We start from the raw sequence: 20,024 nt of genomic DNA, 5'->3' as shown, positions 1-20,024 counted from the left end.
AGCCCGCCCAAAATTTAGTGGATGCATTTCTTTAGACCTTAGGAGTGTAGTGAAATCCCGGAAAGATATATTAAAACCATTATTATATTAAAAAATAATAATCATTATATTCTCACAATGCTAGTCGACAGCATATCAACATTCCAAACCAATTGTTATATATTGCAGAATCATAAAAAGATGCAAAACTGGAAATCTATTCAAATACAATAGAAACTAAAACATATTCTCTAGCCCCAAACATCTGCCTGGAGCATTTACAAGTAAATACCAATAACAATACAAAGCAAAGGTAACACAGTAGTCATATCAAACATCTGTCACATTCATACAAATTGATGACAGAAATGAATCATTGACTGAATTCATGCTCCGGCGATGACAGATTTAAAGCCTTTACGCTCAATTTATCCCTCTTGATTTGCATAAGTTGGTCATAGACACACCATGGAAAACTAAGGAAATGAGCCCTATTCATTCCCTCATTGTAGCGACCCCAGTAAGTATAATGATATGTGACATGATACCATGCAGATGCTTTTGCTTTTGCTTTTGCATTATCAGCACTGTCTGCATCACTTCCCTCATTGAACCAAGTCCTGGCTTCCATTCTTAACGACTTTACAGCATATTTAATTGTATCCAGATCCCTCTTCCGAACAAAATGTTTTGACGTTTTCAAAATATTGCCACTGAGAATTTCAGCTTCAGTTTTGATCCCGTAATAATCCATCAAATTCCCCAACTTGTAATCATACTCACTTTTGTTTCTGAAGGCATCACTGAGGAAGTCCTCAAAGCCGTCTACTTCCATGTCAGGGTCATAATGCAGTTTTGCTGATTCCAAAGTGAAGGCTTTCACCGGACTTGTGCGGGGTGCAATGGCTTTCACTTCTCGGAAAAGGTTTCCGATAACAGATCTCGATCGGTAGGTACATTTATTAGGCTTTTCCATGAAATCGGGATACTCTTTGATGTATAGATGAGGAGGTATTTCAGCTGCAATACCAATTTTCGGGAAGTCAATGGCGATTGAGTGTAGCTTCGCAAGCTCCATACATTCATAGCTCATTACCCCACGGGGCTCCCTGTCTGCAAAAACACTGTGGACCTTTCTGATGATTCCTAAGTTGTCTTTGACCATATGGTTAATGAAATACTCCTCTTCTTCCTGCATGACAACAATTAGAGGCTTTTATATGTTAGGTATGGAAGAAAGTTTGTGTAGAAGGACATGAAAATGTGAGGTTAGATACCTTTATTGTAACATCATGATCAACTTGCGTGGTCGATGCTGCAACATATTCCATTGGCTCAACTTGAAGAGGAGGAATAAGATCACGGTCCCAAGAAACAAAGTACATATCTCCGTCCAAGTTACCTCCCGAAGATTCATTTGGATGAGGTCTGAACACAATTATTTTCAAATCATGTTAGTGAAGAGTGTATACAGAAATAATGCTGAATATGACTTTTGAGTAATTCTATATGGCCAAGGCAAGTGACCAAACAATAACCAAAAAAAAAAAAAAAATGCAATGGCAACAAATTTGGAACCTTTTGAAGTCATAAGTTGAGGAAGAAATGGCAAAGCAAAGTAAAAACAGAGTTTAGTCTGAATCTTGTATGTCCAAAAATTGCATATTTTACATTACAATTTTAACTTTATGGTAGCTTACATTATATCTTGAGATAAATGGGTCTTCTTGTTTTCTCTATTGATTACATTATAAAAGTCAAATAGGTAGTCATGAATATGAATAGGATGCGATGAATTTTATGTTGCTATAGGATTAAATGTAAACTCTGGTGCAAGTGAGTACACATATTAATAGGATTCCATGCTTTAGAATTACCAACTATTGCATTTTAAAGTCTCATATAAATCGGATATTAAACTCTTACCTCTTTCCCTTTTGTGGAAAAACAACACAATCAACCAGGTGGTGTAGAGCTGGCACATTAACAGCTTTCAGGACTCTCACGTCTCCTGGGTGTAGACAAGGGCTTTTAGCAACGACCACCTCACCTTCAAAAATGTAGTTATTTGGGTTTGAACTGCTGGCACTAAACATATGCGTTGACTGGTTACAGAGGTGCCTACTAAACCAAGAAACTTGAAGAAATACTTGGCCATATTCCAATGTTTTGGTTTCATCTAGGCATCCCATCATAAATCTCCCATTTGGAACAAAAATCCAAGTACTAAACCTCAAGGCCATCAACATAGATGCATGGAATGTTTGAAGCATCATTGAAAGAAAAGGTTCTGCATCTGGCTTGTAATCACATATAAGCATTTCCTTCAAAACTTTTGTGATGTCCTCTGAGAACATCTTCTCCAGTGCCTCTTCTGCTCTCAACGGATCTGTTAACATGGCATTCAATTGATCTATAGTCTCCCATTGCTTTTTTCGAAAAACTTGATCCTTCACTCCAAGGTAAGACAGAAGAGTGATTATCCAGCGATTCAGAAAACAAGGCTGAAACTTACTCCATTCCAAAACATCGAGTTTTTTGTCAAGGGATTTGTATTTACACATGCTGTCTCTCAATGACAACTTCACCAATGATGTCGGATCAACAGCCACAACACCTTTGTACCCTCCATATTGAATATGAAATGCTGATGGAACAGAGCTACAGCCTAACTTTGTTGCCACTTTGCAAGCCAATTCTTCAGATATCTTCCCTATGCCATCTGAGAAACAATATGTGACTTGTCCCTTCTTAACTTCTACATCGGGAATAACTTCAATTTCATCTCTGCCAACGCTGGCAGTTTCTGTAGAAGAGCCAAAAGACTGACCCAGTCTGTTACCATATTTTGCCACATTCCTGACATGTTGAAAATCACCCATCCACTCTCTGATATCTGCTGCAGTCAAGCCAGGTCTTGAAGCAAACATCCAAACAGAACTATCATGTGCATGACTCGATGAAAGGGCAAGAAACTCAAACTTCTTATCACCAATAACTATGCCATTTCTTAAGGTGGATATTATCCTCTCATAAACTTTGGTTCCCTTATCCTCATCTGTAGAAGATGCTTGTAAAGATAAAGCTGTTGATTGAAGTTTACCCAAATCCTCATCAACAAAAGAAACACGCAGAAAATTATCAATATCTTCAGGATAATTGCGCAAGACCCTGTTGGAGAGATTCACCTCTGGACCACAGAAGTAGACTTTAGATGGAGTAATTTGAACCCGGTGTACATATACGAGCCCATCATCCAAAGAAATAGCGGCAGTTCTAGGAAGTCGTGTGGATGTGGCATATCCTTTGTACTGCTCCTTGAGCCATTTCACAGGTTCAGAGCAGCAATCTTTTAGATGAAAAAGTTTGTCCAGGGCAAATTCTATGTGCTCAACTTTGATTCTCTTTGGATCGACCAATTGATAAAAATCATCATCAATTGCTGGCCCAGGAACACACCCATGTTGAATTAAGGAATTGATCTTAAATAAGATATTATATGGAAGGTCAAAGCCTTTGGGTGGATTCACAATGGGCACAAGACTTGAACTACATGAGAAAGGAGAACCTTCCATCAATTCAAGTTGGTCTTCATTTTCTTTATAATGGACGAAATCAAGGTGTAATTCCGGAAGCCGGAGCTTATTTGGAAGCTCCAAACATAGAGCATAAGATTGGCCAATGCAGCAGGATGGAGTGAAATCAACTTCTCACACCCACTCATAATGATGACAACTAGATACTTCTTTCTTATAAATCGTTGGAGCTCCAAATAACTACAATACAAACATGAACTCATTTAGTGAACTTATTTAATGTTGACTGATATTTAACTGTGGAAGGCAAAAGTTTTGATAAAAAAGAGTATAGCAACCTATGCATATAAGAGAGAGACAAGATTACTGGCTTTATATGCCTGTATGAACTATAGAATTAACCCACTTAACTCCTAGTGGTTGCCTCAAGTGGTAAATGCCTTTTGGTGATATGCTCTCTCCAAAGTTTAATGTTCAAATCCTCTTGGGTGCAGACAATCCCTTGGAACCATCGGACTGGATGATTTTTCTCTCGAATTACTTGAGGTGCACTTGTCTTGCCGAGGGTCTGTGCACCCCCGGGATTAGTCAAAACGTTGTTCTCGGACACCCGGTGCAATTAAAAAAAAAAAACTACAGAATTGATGAAATATATTTTTGAATTAAATTTTTCACCAGCTAACCTGAATGACAAGAAACTTTGTTGCTTGACCACGTGGACGATATAGCTCAATCTTCCCAATGTTCTCATAAGAGATTTCAAACTTGTACTCTATGGAAAGATGGGAAAAAAAGAAATACAATCTTCTCATCTTGAAATCAAATTTCCCAAAGACATCTTCCTGCTTCCACAGCACAGAAAAACTATTTCTCGAAACCTGATTTCCAAAGCGCAGCACTATATTATCCATGCTATATAGAAAGATCCTTGGCTCTGGTATAATATCAAAGTTTGAGTCCCAAGCTTTAACTGCAGTTTCAATATGGACAATAAATAACAGACTTTAGAACTTAGAATGCTCCATTAAATTTAGAAAATAAAAAACCATTCTCACAAATTCTGCACTTTATTTTCTGAAAACTAGAGCACATGCAGTTGACAATTAGATACATATTACTGCATTTGAAAGAAAATCTCAAAAACACCATAATCCAAAACCAAAAGGACAATTCAAGCCAATGATCAGAAACCACCCAACATTCAGATTTCACAAAACCATCAGGCTCACAAAAGGCTTCAATGGGAAGGGAATGAGAGAGAGAGAGAGAGAGAGAGCCTGACCTGAAAGGAAAGCACTGAGTGTAGAATTGCTGGTGTGGTGAAAAACAAGGCTCGTGAGCAAACTATATATAGACGAGGGTAAAGAGAAAGCAGTCTCTACTCTCTGGCGCCGAAAGATGGTACTGTGAACAAACTACTTCTAGCCGAAGTATACTCCCCCTAACGTAGTCAGCCCATGCAACTCACTCTAAGTGACAAGTGGCAGCATGCGATTGAATTCTAAGAGAAGGAACATTGACGAATCTAATAGCTTTATAACATGACTTGTTTACCAAGTTCACGAATGACAAACGTTGTTTAATGTCACGTTCCATACCCTTTATATATGTTCTTGCTTGGGTCCCAAATCTGTAGGTGTTACTTTTGTTACCCATGATTCCAGCTTCTTGCTTCCAAAGGGTTGGACCAAAAAAGAATAAGAAATGCCAGAGAGCCCGTTTTGGCCCCCCCTTTTTTTTTTTTTTCTCGATTGCTTTTTTTATTTTATTTTTTTAATTTTTTTTAACTTAATCATTAAGAAAATATTGTTTAATAATATTATATTTTTTTAAGTATTTAAAAATATTAAAAAAATAACTGAAAAAAATTAAAAAAAAATCTTTAAAAAAGATTTTCACATTATTTTTTTAACACTTTTAAATATTTAAAAAAAAGAATAAAATTCATAATATTATTAAAAAATATTTTCTTAATCACTAATTCAAAAAAAATTTAAAAATGCAATCAGGAAAAAAAAAAAAAAAAAAAAAAAAAAAAAAAAAAAAACCCAAAACGGGGCTCCTTATCATTTTTCAAAGAATAATGATGAAAGTGAGAAGAAATCTGGAGAGAAAAAGTGAAAACTTGGGCAACGAGGAGATCATATACAGAGAAATGTCTATTTTCTTCTTCTCTCTCTCTCTCTGCTCTCTTTTTTCTTTTTTCTTTTTTTTTTTTTTTAAATGCTACATAGTCTCTCAATGTTACTGCTCATACTTACTGCTGAAGTATTTTAATTTTTTTAATTTTAATTTTTTACTTACTGATTAAGAAAGTAATTTTAAAAAAGTTAATTTTTATTTAATGGTTAAAAATGCTAAAAAAATACTTTAAAAAATGATTAAAAAAATACAAATTTATCCTTGTGTGGGCGGCCACCCTTTTCTTATATGGTCCAAAATTTCTTAATTTCTATCTATCGTGTATTTACTATAATGGGGTCCCTTCAAAATTAATTTCGTACCCCTAACAATTCTTTTAATTTGATGGGTAAATTCTAAAAATTGCTTAAAACTAAAATTAAATTTATGGAAATAAATAATTTATTAGTATGGACTCCAAACTTTTCTTGATTATACTTTTCTAAACCCCTTAATATGAAATCCAAAATGAAATAAATACTAAAAGAATCATTTAAGGTTGACATTTTGTATGAAAAAATAGTTGAGAAATTTAATCCATTTGATTTCATTAAACAAGAAAAAAAATTATTTGATGCCTCAATTGTAACATTATATACTAAATGTGGTACTAAAATATCCAAATTTTAAATAAAACTGGAATAAACTAACTTATATACTGGAATGAAAGATAAGTTTATGAAAAATGACATGTTAGTTTCTATTGAGAAACAAAATTTTTAAAATTGTCTTTACGAAAACGATAATGAATAAATGTTATTGCATGAAAGACTATCACAAAAAATTTAAAGGAGATGCTAAGTTATGTATTTTAGAATCTTATTTCTACATATATATATATATATATATATATGGCAAGTTATAAATTTTTTTATTCAAAATGAAAGTTCTCTTTAAAGATGATTTTACTCAGATCATGTAACTTCTATATATAATTATGATTTTATGATTTACTGTAGAATTAAACTTTAGGTTTATTTATTTTTATTTTACATAATTATTACATGTTAAAAAAGCTATCTCCCCACATAAAAATATCTGCTTCTACCAATGTTGGTGGTGCCGGGTGGTCTCCCACCACGGCACCAGAGACGGTGGCAGTTAAAAAATAGGACATTACTACTATTTCCGTTGGGGGTTCCCGCTGGAGCTCTAGCATGTGTTTTCATATATTTTTTTTAAAGTTATTTTTTTATATAAATTTTTTTTAACACTTTTAAATATTTTTAAAAAATAAATAAATTTAGAACATCATTAAAAACACTTCCTTAATTAGAAAGTAAAAAAAAAATCATTAAAAAATACTTCATTAATCATGAAGTAAAATAAAAAAATTATAAAAAAAATATTTTTTATTTTACTTCATGATTAAGAAAGTATTTTTTAATAATATTGTGAATTTTTCTATTTTTTCAAAATATTTAAAGTTGTTAAAAAATCTATATAAAAAAAAAACTAAAAAAAACACATAATAAAACACATACTAGAGCCCAGCGAGAGCTCTAGCATTATTATAAAAAAACATATTCAATCACACTTAAAAAGAATAAAAATATTCAATCACAGTTAAAAATAATAAAAATATAGCCTAAAGTTTTTCTCCTCCTCTCTTTTCTATTTGAATTTCTTTTATATTTTCTATCTTCTATTTACTATTTTCTATCCAAAAAAAAACCTACCAAGTTTTTGCCCGAGTTTTCAAATAAATCTCTCACATGATACCATCAAATCAATCAATCAAGTCTTATGTGCTTAACAAAATAGCCTATTAAACTCAAAATCATAAAATTGAGGATGTCATAATAGGGTTGCACAACAACCAACGTAACCAATCGGCACTGATGCAGACCGACCGTCGGAGCAAGGAACTAGTCGAAACCAATAGAGAACCGGTCGGACGGCGATAAAAATTCCTTAAAACAAACGTTAGCAAGTTCGGTTCCAATTTGAACCTAGTTCAAACTGCCGAACTTACTGATTAAATAAATATTATATATATCTCAGTTAAAATGACGTTGTTTCACTTGAAACCACGTCGTTTTAGACCTAACATATACAAAAAGAAAAAATATTTAAGTGAAACGACGTCGTTTGATTTTAAACCAAACGGCATCGTTTCAATTTGAGATCATCTTCTTACCCTCCCATCTCCTTCTCCGATTTCTCTCATTCTCTCTCAAACTACAACACTTTCTCTCTCTACTCTTTCAGACAAACCTCACACTAGGGGGATCAAGAACCTACTGAGAATAGCCAAAATCGGTACGGCCAGTATTTCTTCTCCCCATCAACCGATCCGGTCAGTTCTTCCATGAAAATCCCTTCCGTTGGTCGACTGCAGTTTTGTCAAAAACTGCGCCGATATGGTTGGTTTTCACCCCTAGACCTCAATCTTGCCTCCCTAGGCCAATTGCACCACCATCCTCTGTAATTTTTAAGAATTGAAAGATTTTCCATGTATTGTAGTTTATATATAAAAGCTTAAGCATATTCTTTGTTACAAATCAAGCCATCTCATCTTATTCTCTTAATATATTATGTAATTTAAATTATTATCTACCATTTATTTCATAGCAGGTAAAGGAGAGGAGAGGACTATGAAACAAATTCCGACTCTCATGATATGAGCTTTAACTAGTTCAATAAATTCCAACTCCCTCAACTTACTACATTCAATCCCAATAAAGATTCTAAACAAAGACTCAAAAGTCAAAGAGTTTATCGATGTAGATAGTGGAAAATGGAAGAAAGATGTTATAAAAGATACATTAAAGAGTGATGAGGGAGAATTGGTTTGTAGCATACCTATTGTAATGTCTCAAAAGAAATTTGATAGAAAGAATTTCTTTAGACCTTATAAATGCCATGAAATCCTGAAATGATTTCATGAGTCGAGTGATCAATTAGGTTGCAGTCCATTAGCGCAATCGGATTATGATTTGCTACAAGGACAAAATGCTTTTGCCTTTTTTATTAATTTAAGGCACTTAGGAGTATAATTTGGTGAGAATAATTGCATCATTAGATTCATATGAATATTAAGAATTTTATCGTGTAAGAAAAAGTTTCAAAGATTTTAAATGAATAGTAGGCCAGCTGAAGAGCCACCTAGTCCAAACAACCAACAAATCGCCATGAGGATGTCCAAATCAACCTAGGATCACTAGAAAATCTTTTTATATACGTGACACCATCACAACCCTCCATTTAGAGCCCACATTAGACTTGTCAAGAGAAGTACAAATGTGCAAGGTGAATGAAGTGAAAACCAAGTAAGTCAATATACATTCTTACACATTTTACTATTCCACCCAATCAAGTACCTCAATGGCCAGCCAACAAACAGAATTTCAACCGTAATAAAACTCCAAATTGATGAAGGGAAACCAAAACCCCAAATCCTTGTGGAATGCAAAACCCTAAACTTTCCAAACCCTAATCATGCCACTTGATTTTGACTAAGTGTTTCTCTCTTGGTTTAAACCACTTCTACAAGCAACCAACCACTCAAGTACAAGTTGTTACACCCTCATCCAACCCCTTATACCATGGCACATATATTTGAGCAAAACAATTGCATATGGACTCTAAACCCTAACTGAAACTCCATCTATAAATTAAATGGATGTCATTCGGTTATACTTACTTGTTCTAGCCAAAACCCTCTAGCTCTCCTTAGCTTCTAACACCAGTTTCTCCCCCCTTGAAGTAACACTCCGTGGATGACTTGTACCTTGATTTTAGCCCCAAATAATGTCCTTTATGGAAGGTCAAACAAGCAAGCAAACTCATCTCAAAGTCACCCACTTGGAAACCGAGTTCCAGCCCTCAATTCTCGCAGTTTCTTTCCACTTGCACAAGCCATCTTCACATCAAGTTTCAGACAATTCAACCACTCCAAGTCAGCCCCTATAGCCCCATGCCACCCCCTCTCATTCTGCCACACTTTGCAAATTTTCATCCTTTTTCCGAGACAGAAACTGAGAGAAAGTTTGGAGAGAAAAGCTTGGTGCAGTTTTCCTTCTTTGTTTCCAAGTTTGTAAGTTCCCTTCCTATCCCTAATATCTTGTATTTTTATAAAACTATGAGCCTTGAATATTTGGGAGATTGTTTGTAATGCCTATCCTTGTGGTGTGACTCTTTCTTTTTTTTTATAAAGGACGACTGGAATTACTGTCCGATTTAAAACTTTTTGCTTCTTCTCAGGGTGCAAGACTCTACGTTTATAAAATAAAATGTGCTTTTACAATAAGAGAGGTTTACAGCGGAAAACATTAATCTTACAATAAAAGGGTCCCTCGTACGATTAAAACCCATGCCTAGACTTCTGTGCTCTTTCCATGGCCGCGTCTGTCCTGATGCGTACTTCTCATTCCGTTCCTGCGAGTGGAGAGGGACATGCATAAAAACTAAAATGAGTCGAAGACTCGTAAGCAATACTTCATACAGTTAAAATATAATAATGTAGGTTTTCATTCATGCATTCATCATTCGTACATACTATACATACATGCATGCGTGCATACTTGCGTTCATTTAAAAATGTCATTGGACGGGATTTTCCTTTGAAAATGGACTTTCTTTTCGTAAAACGTGTTCCCCGTCAGTGCCTTTATTTCTTAAAGTGCATTCGTGCATGCGTACGTACATACATACATATATTCTTTCTTTCACTTTCATAGGCCAGTACACACTGTTACGCCCCGTGTGTTAGGATTAGCGGCCCTATGGCCAATGGACTCGCCCGTGGCCACAGGTTGGAATCCCATTCCATTAGGGTGCAGCACTGGGTGAACTGCCAGTACTACTACTCAGCATTGCAATCTGCCCATTCATTCATAGGGTATCCCTTTTCAATCATTCATGTGGCAGTTACGTATTTTCATACATTTCATGCTTTCCTTTCATTCTTTCATTCATTCATGTCAGCTCTAAAGAGCTGGAGCTTTTATTCAGTTATTTCTTTCCTTTAACAGTCATTTCATGAGAAAACATTTCTTTTCATAAAAAAATATCATTTCGTGAGCATGGGCTTGAACATCATCTTTCATGACATCCACGAGCATCACCTCGTGGCATTCATAAAAGTATCAGTTCGTACCGTCCATAAAACATAGAGCACGGGCTTAAACTTCGCCTTTCACGGCATCTGCAAGCATCACCTTGAACGTCGGCCTTCGCGGTGTCCACGAGTATCACCTCGTGGCACTCGCGACAGCGTCGGTTCGTAGGATCCGTGAAGGCGTCGGCTCAAACTCGTCTTTCATGCATTTACGTCAAGTTCATTTTCTTAGAAAATACATACAATAGATATATCTTATAGTCAACCATTCGCATGTGTACAATTAATAACTTTGGGTGCGTAAAAAAGGGCTTTCATGGAGGGGCCTTACGTACATATACATTTGAAAGCATAGCATCTTCTTTCGTAAGCATTTTCTTAAAGAGAAAAGTGTTTCATTTTCGTTTTGTAATTTCTAGAAAACTCTAGAAGGGCATGAACGTAATACTTACCTGGACTTATGCTACTTTCATACCATGCAGTCCATTCATGCGCGTGTCAGCTGGCAACCTATATGCATACATAACCTTAACGTCATTCTCTATCTAGTACATAAGCAACTTAAACCATAAATAGAACTACACTATACTTGGAACACTCTCCTTCTATCCCATGCACTTACGTGCTCTTTACTATGTTAAAACCTTCGGGGACCACTTACGATCACCACATCTTCCAACTCAACGTCTTGCCTTGAGTGCTCATCCACTAAAACGAACCCATGATTCACCTTAAGATTAAGACACTAAGACCTTCGTCTTACTCTTCTTATTGAACTCATCTTGATGCATGACTCAGACCAACTAAGGCACGCATCCCAATCCTAGACAATATACCCGTCACTACCTCCATACATCCTAGCCCATACTAATCCTCATTCTCATCCATACAAGCCACACGGCTCTAAGCCAACTCGGAGGCTTAAGCATTGTGTAACTGCACTCAGGACAGACTACCCATTACATATGGTGAATCCATCCAGCACATGTGTCTAACTAGATTACACATGTACCATACCCCTTTATCACTTAAGATCAACATATAATATGTTGATCACCTGTTCGTAAGGATAAGGGCCATACTCCGATACCAACCTTCTCTTAACCCGGCTAGCATGACTTTTCATGCTATCCGTCCCTTTTTACAGTTCATCCCAACACTTAGTGCGATAAGGCTTCATTCACAACTATGCCTTGCGTCACGTCACATAGCTCGAGACTACTCTTAAGCTACACAATGACCTTGTCATGTCACCTGACATCCTGCTATGTCATTTCTTCGTCAATTCCTTACTCATCACGAGTACGGTTCCTCACGTACTCCTGTCACATTGTGACATCTCGTCACGTTCCCGTTATGCCATTCCAAAGCTAACTCCTTATCCATCATAAGCACGACTGTCAGTAACCACGTCACTTCGTGACGTTGCCCAGTCATGCTTCCGCTACGCACTCTTATACTTGTTCTGCTACTTCACGCATACTCCTAGCCATAAGTCCATCACGGTGACACTTGTCACCTCAGACTACATGTTACACCATAACTACTTCGGGACATTGTTCCACAATTCCATACACTATTCACCACGTTCTACGCCCATCAACTACACAACCATCCTTATTTCTGCGACATGTCACACGGAGTGTCGCTGCCTCGTGGAGTACACTCCATGTATACTTCATTTCCACACGCTACAACCTATCATCAATATGGCATACCCACCATACAATGCATCACTCTACCACATGGAGTACATTCTGCATGTACTCCATTCACACACATTACGCCACATCACCATTATGGCATACTCGCCATATGGTACATCACTCCACCACATAGAGTACACTCCACGTGTACTCTCTTCACACACATTACGGTACATCACCACTACGGCATACCCGTCGTATAGTGCGTCACTCCATTACATGGAGTACATTCCACATGTACTCCCTTCATACCCGCTACAACCTATCATCAATATGGCATACCCGTCATACGATGCATCACTCCACCACATGGAGTACACTCCTTGTGTACTCCATTCATACACGCTATGACCCATCACCGTTATGACATACTTGTCATATGGTGCATCACTTTACCACATGGAGTACACTTCTCTTGTACTCTCTTTATACACACTACGACCCATCACCATCATGGCACACTTGCCATATGGTGCATCTTTCCACCACATAGAGTACACTCCACGTGTACTCTCTTCATAAACGCCACAATACCATTATGGCGTACCCGCCATACAGTGCATCACTCCACCACATGGAGTACATTCTGCATGTACTCCCTTCACACACATTACGCCACATTACCATTATGGCATACTCGCCATATGGTACATCACTCCACCACATAGAGTATACTCCTCGTGTACTCCATTCATACACGCTATGACCCATCACCGTTATGGCATACTTGCCATATGATGCATCGTTCTACCACATAGAGTACACTTCTCGTGTACTCCCTTTACACACACTACGACCCATCACCATCATGGCACACTTGCCATATGGTGCATCTTTCCACCACATAGAGTCCATTCCACGTGTACTCTCTTCATACACGCCACATCACCATTATGGCGTACCCGCCATACGGTGCATCACTCCACCACATGGAGTACACTCCTCGTGTACTCCATTCGTACACGCTACAACCCATCACCGTTATGGCATACTTGCCATATGGTGCATCACTTTACCACATGGAGTACACTCCACATGTACTCTATTTACACTCGTTACGCCAGATCACCATGATGGCATACCCGCCATATGGTGCGTCACTCCACCACATGGAGTACACTTCACGCGTACTCCATTCACACACCACGCCATACTGAGTACACTCCTCGTGTACTTTCCCATTTTACAATACGCCAGGAGAGTAAATTCTACATACACTCTCTTTATGTCACACTACGCCACACACAAAGTACACTCAGCGTGTACTGTTCCCACTCCACATGCCACGACACCAATACTACACATACTCCTCAGCCACACTACACAGATATGCCCAACACTTCACATACACAGCACTTCACATCACCACACTATATCGACATGCCTAACACTTCACAGCGCCCTACACAGCACATCTCAATACTACACAGTCATTCCCCTAATACTAACAACACAGTCCACAACCTAGTCAACTAATCAATATCTAACATAAATAATGAGAGATAGAGGGTTATACCATCGACGGGATAACCTGTGCGTTGCTCGCTGATCGTCACAGCCGATGATGCCGGAAGGGTCGTACGTGGCGGCTAACCCACGTACGTTGACTGTTTGGGCATTTGGATAGCTAAGTGTGGTCTTGGAAGAGCTCGTGAAGGCCTCGTGATGGTGATGAGGGGCATAACATGGCGGCTCTAGCTGTGTACAGTGGCGGTGAGTCACGCGCAGTGACTGTCCATCACGTGCAGTGATTACCCACCACATAAAGTGGTGGTTTGACCCTAGGGCTCAGCTAAGGGAGGTGCGGTGGATCTTGTGGTGGCATCGAGGTGGCACCATTGTGGCTCACGGCGGCGGATCTGGCCGCACAATAGAGGAGAAGCCGTGTGAGAGTGAGAGAGAGTGTGCGTGCATGGGTGACAGATCGGGGCCGTGGGTGGTTGGCTTGGCTTGGTGGTGGCCTGAGAAGGCTGGAGGTGGTGGTCACACACCGTGGGTGGCGGTGCACGGTGTAAAACCCGTGCATGAGAGAGAGGGAAGCTCGTGCGTGGAGAAGAGGCTATAGGCCTCAGGTCACATGGAGGAGGAAGGGGAGGAGCTATGGTGGCTCACGGTGGTGCCTGGTGGCCATGGGAGTCACGCATGGCTACGCAAAGAGGTCGCGCACGGTGAAGCCGTGCGTGGGTCTCTTCTACGTGCGTGCTACAAGGAAGGTGGCTACATGGGAGGGGCTGAGTTCGCTGGAGGGTGATGACCGGTGGCAGAGGAAGCTGCCGTGGAGGTGGTGGCGCCGGAGGACGGCGCATGGCGGCTCAATGGCCATCAAGCCCGTTCGGGCTTTGCACTTCCAAGGGAGAGGAAGAGAGAACGTGAGAGGGAGGGGCTGCCATGGATGGACTCGCCGGGGGGAGAGGAGATCAACGGTGTCGGTGGTGAGAGTGGGCGGCGCACGACAGCGCCGGGCTGAGCGATGGAGGCTCCGGGCTTGCTGCGTGTTGCGTACTACGTACGCCAAAGGAGAGAGAGAGAGGAGAGAGAGAGGGGAGGAAAAAGTGAGGGGAAAGAGAGAGGGGTCTGGGTTTTAAATCCAGTCCCTTCGTCTTGGGGTCCGCGTAACGATCTAACGATGGGGGATTAAAATACAGATTTTTAATGCGTAAACGTTAACTTAATTAAAAGCACTTAGAGGAATTAAGGTAAATATTATTTTAAACTAACTTTAGTTTCTAAAATAATATTTCTTCATCATTAATAAATGATGAAGTCTTATTTAATATATTTAAAATGATGAAACCATTTAATTTAATTAAAGCTTTCAACATAATTTAAATCCCTTAATATTTTAAATAATTGGAATTATTTTAATAATTCATATTAAAATGATCTCCGACAATTATAATATTTTTGAGCTCTTCAAAATATTATAATTGTCTCAATTAAAAACAAGTTTAAATCAACGATACTGGAAATACCTCACATAAATATTTCCAATACATTTAAAACACTAGGCATGCCTTAGAAGTCACCTAATATCGAGAGAGACACGTCGTCACGGTTCGGCACACATGACGATACTCGCAGTCGCCAGAAATAATGGTAGACTGTTGCATAATTCCATCACCGGAATTTGCTTACGTCAGAAAGAAGGAAATTTTACTTAAGAAAATAGAAGCTTACATAAGAAGAAAGGAGCGGGGGTTACATTGTTAGTTAATTTTTATTGGAAGTTTGAAGGTTGGAGGATGAGTTATTGGTGGTATGGTGCTTGGTTTGGAGTTTGTTGATATGTTTTGGAAGTTTGTGTTGTTTTGTTGAAAATTTTTATAAATTTCGGTGCTTTTGAGTATTGCTATGATCCTCTAGCAAACTGAACCCATCAACATCAGATTAGTTTGGTTTAGTTTGTCATTTTAGCCTTAGAAACTCTAATCCATGGCTTTGATTTTTTTAAAATATTGTTCTTAAATCTTTGATTTATGGATTAAGTTGGATTTTTAAAGGTTTATGACTAAGGTTTTTGTTGGAATTTTGATAAACATGCAAAGAGTATGTTTTTATGGATGGCTTAGAGGATCTCAGGTTTATGGTTGTTTTGATGTTGTGATTTTCTAAGATATGCTAAATATGGTGCTCAGATCAAGTTAAAACTTGAATGTGAGGTATATGGATGTGTTGTTTCAAGATTTTATGCATGCAAATAAAGGTATAGTATTTTTGCTCAAGCCAATGCATGTTTAAGTTTCGGGTTAAATATTTTCGTGCAAGCTGATTTTTACATGTTGAGTAAGTTGAGTTTTGTTGCTTGGTAATGCATTTTATCAACTAGGATTGAGTGGTTAACATGTTAGAGGTTAATATCTATGAACTTTTTAAGTCCTTGGTGTTAAAACGTAAGAGAAAAGCCGAAGACACCAAGATTAGGTTCGGTTTGACCTAATCTTGATGTGTTGTATGATTCTTTGAAATGGCAAGATTATGGTCTTTAAAAATTCTTGATTCGGTGTCTTGACATGATATTAGAACTAGGGATTTGATATTTATGAGTTTTTAAATCGGATTAGGCATGATGATGTGTTTAAGGGCCAAATAGCAAGCAAAACATGATTTCTAGCATATGTTAGATTTGGCCTAGTGGAGTGTTTGTGTAAATTCTAAGCCCACAAATGGACTTGGAATGAAATCGACATGAGGTATATAAATTTTGATAAGTTTTGGAACCCGTTTGTGATTTTCATAAGTTTAGGGGCTAATTTATAATTTTTCAAAAGTGAAGGGGTAATTTTGTAAATTAAGATCTAAATTAGTAAATTATATTTTATATGGTTAAGTGAGAAATTCTAACCCTAGAACGTCTATCATTTCAGCCTAGACTATGTTTACGTTACACTCAAAATTCTATAAGTTAGCTTCTATCTTACTTGTAGTATGTTTATGTATGAAAGATGGTAAGCTTCATGCAATTATATACATGTTTTATTTATGCCTATTAAATTGAATTATTTTATGTCATGCCATGTTGCTATGTATATCAAACATATATATATGTCACATGTCACGACTATCATGTCATGAAGCATGGAAGCATGTCATGAAATATCTTTTAAGTCAAACATGAATGTTAAGTTTACATCAAGATAGCCCCATGAAACAAGACATCACGGTGCCCCATGAAGCAAGATATCATGATAATCCCATGAGACAAGACATCATATATAAGTTTATCTTAGGCAAGCTAGCATGCCATGCTCATTAAAGTTGGGTTTTTTTACAAGCAAGCCCATGTGCATCAAGATATATGTCATGTTTACTATCATGCATGCTTAATTTATATTGTTGGTAGCTTAGGTGTATACTTGCTGAGAATTTATAAAATCTCACTGTGGTAGTTTCAATTACCATTCCTCCGGAATGGTAGACGATGTATTAGGGAATGGAGGAACAATGCACCCCCAACTAAACGATGTCGAATACACCAAGGAGCCTCGGGGAGCTTATGGAGTCAATCCTCTAGTTTTTAGATATTATTTTTTTGGATATTATTTTGGAGTTGATAGATGAGCTGTGCGAGCGGCTTGGCATTTAGATTAGATTTTTGTTGTTTGTAATTATGGAGTTCTATCTCCAATACTATGCTATTTTGTTTACAGATTAGTTGAACGAATGATGTGACCTTTGTTTATGCGAATATGGATGGAAATCATTTATGTTTTGGGATTAGCATTCTGGTACAACGTTTATTGTTCAAAACAAAAATTTATCTGCCGCATTTATTGCATATTGTTAGAAGTATGCTATGTGCATTACATTTTAACTATCATGAACGGAGGTATATAATCTTGTGTTGCATGTCCTCGTTCTTTAAGCTTGTCAAATCTCAAAGGAGTTTGGGGTCTTCACACCTATGAGTAAATTGAGTGTTAAAGAAAAACAAATATTGGGCCACACAAAATTAGGGCACATTTTTTTTAAAGAAGACAAAACTCTAATTTTATTGATAAACCTCCACTTATGACGGAGGAATACCACGATAACAAACTAAATCAACAATGCAATACTGGTAAACCTAGTCTGTCAACAATTACAATACCAAAAACTTTTCTAGAGACAGTAGAGAACTCGCCACTTCGGCCTTTAGCCCCATCCTTTACTAAGAGGTCAACAACTTTATTAACCACCCTAAAGACATGGAAGAAAGAAATAATAGAGTCTCAATCGAGCTAGCATATCCTCTCCCAATCATCTGTTACTGCCTAATAAACACCATTTCCATGCCACCAATTTACAATAATCCTTGAGTTGGATTCAATCATCACCATTGAAAGTTGCAATTTCAAGCCCAGCTTCACACCATCCAAGCATGCTTTGACTTTTGCCCTTATATTAGTTCCATAACTTTGGCATTGTGTTCCTTATGAAAATTTAGGTGAGGATATGTGGTGCAAGGATCCTGGCCAATCGATCAACAACCAAGAGAGAATTGATGTAGGCGTGTGATTTTCCAGAGAGAAATACATGTGTAAGATATTTAACTTATGTAATTGCAGTCAAATTTAAGTAGAACACGTTGTGGTGACAACATTAATATTTAAGTACTAGAATGTTGAGCTTTACGAAAAAAAAAAAAAAAAGACAATTTTATGGAAAAAAGGCTTCTCGCCCTTCATTAAAACCTCAAAATATGACATAATCCAAAACACATAAGTTTAGTCGCCATAAGGTGGCAAACTGATTACAAATAGTCGCCAGACTTAATACTATACATCCTAACGGAAGGCACAAGGTAGCTACGAATGATACTGGTACTAAGGCAGGTACTAGTCCACATAATCAGGACTCGAGCGAGATTGATTCTTCTTCCGCTTGCGTCATGTCGCATAACATATTGATCATTATTTAGGACATATAAAATAAATATAATCGTTAGTTGTTATTATTATTTTATAATATTGGGTATTTAATTATTAAATATTATTATAAATATTTTAATTCAAATTAGTATTAATTTGATCATTTCACTATTAATAAATAAACGTGATAAAATAATTAGTTAAGACTTGCAGTGTTTATCGTAACACTACTGACCAAGTCTCACTGATAAATTGCCAAATCCTCTAAGTAGGCTAGGTTTGGATACAAATAGCATTTCATCTCATCTCATCTAATCATTACAACTTTTCCAAACTTCCACACAAAATACAATAAACAATTCAACTTTTTCAAATCTCAAAAACATAATAATATTAGAAAATATTATTCTATTCAAGTTTCAATTTTTATCTCAACTCATCTCATCTCAACTCATTATCCAAACCTGACAGGCCCCGTTTAGATGTTGAATTGAGTTGAATTCTTCATGAATAGTAGTGAGTTGAGATGGTGATGTAAGTTTTATAGAGCTCACCTAAGATAAGTTTAGAAGTGTTTGGATGTTAAGATAAGTTTATATGTATTTATGGAAAGTTAAAAAAGGTTGTGAGTCCCGTATGTAAAGAAGTTTTGAGTTGAAATGAATTTAGTAATTTGAGAGTTGAGTGTTTAGATATTAGACTCAGTTTAAAATTAGACTGAACTAGTTCAGTCCAAGTTCCAAATGTGGCCTCATTCTTTCAATAAATATTGGATAATGATAGGCTTATTAATTCATACCACCCGTTTACTATTCTATAATATATTTGAAATTTTTATTATTTTCTTTTAAGTATTTTTTTAACATTCTTAATCATTAAAAAAAAATATACAATTTTAATAATAATCACTTCTATAACTATTAAGTAAAATTAAAAAAATAAATAAATAAAATGAGTAATGAACGAGTGATAGAAGGCATTAAGCCCATCCATAAAAATATGCGTGTCCTCAAGGTTAAAAGGAATTTCTTCAAGTTCTGTAAAGCTGGTCACCCTGGTAACCTTTTGGAATGATATTACGTTGAGGTTGTGTTTGAATGTTGAACTGAATTGAGTTGAGTTGAATTGGAATGATAAAATATTATTAAAATATTATTTTTTTAATATTATTATTATTTTAGAATTTAAAAAAATTGAATTGTTTATTATATTT

The 20,024-nt window shown here is 37.0% G+C and overlaps 1 protein-coding gene and 1 pseudogene across 1 annotated transcript; both read right to left on the bottom strand.

The window, feature by feature from the left end:
* Nucleotides 1-352: 352 nt before the first annotated feature.
* LOC121258665 (RNA-dependent RNA polymerase 1-like) lies at nt 353-1,177 on the bottom strand. Its single transcript, XM_041160210.1, has one exon. The coding sequence runs from the start codon at nt 1,175-1,177 to the stop codon at nt 353-355; it is 825 nt and encodes a 274-aa protein (XP_041016144.1).
* LOC121258664 overlaps nt 1,178-20,024 on the bottom strand; it is a 42,586-nt pseudogene continuing 23,739 nt past the window's right edge.

The sequence above is a fragment of the Juglans microcarpa x Juglans regia genome, chromosome 3S (genome assembly GCF_004785595.1).
Source record: "Juglans microcarpa x Juglans regia isolate MS1-56 chromosome 3S, Jm3101_v1.0, whole genome shotgun sequence".
NCBI classification, from domain to species: domain Eukaryota; kingdom Viridiplantae; phylum Streptophyta; class Magnoliopsida; order Fagales; family Juglandaceae; genus Juglans; species Juglans microcarpa x Juglans regia.
This window is presented reverse-complemented; position numbering and strand designations above follow the sequence as displayed.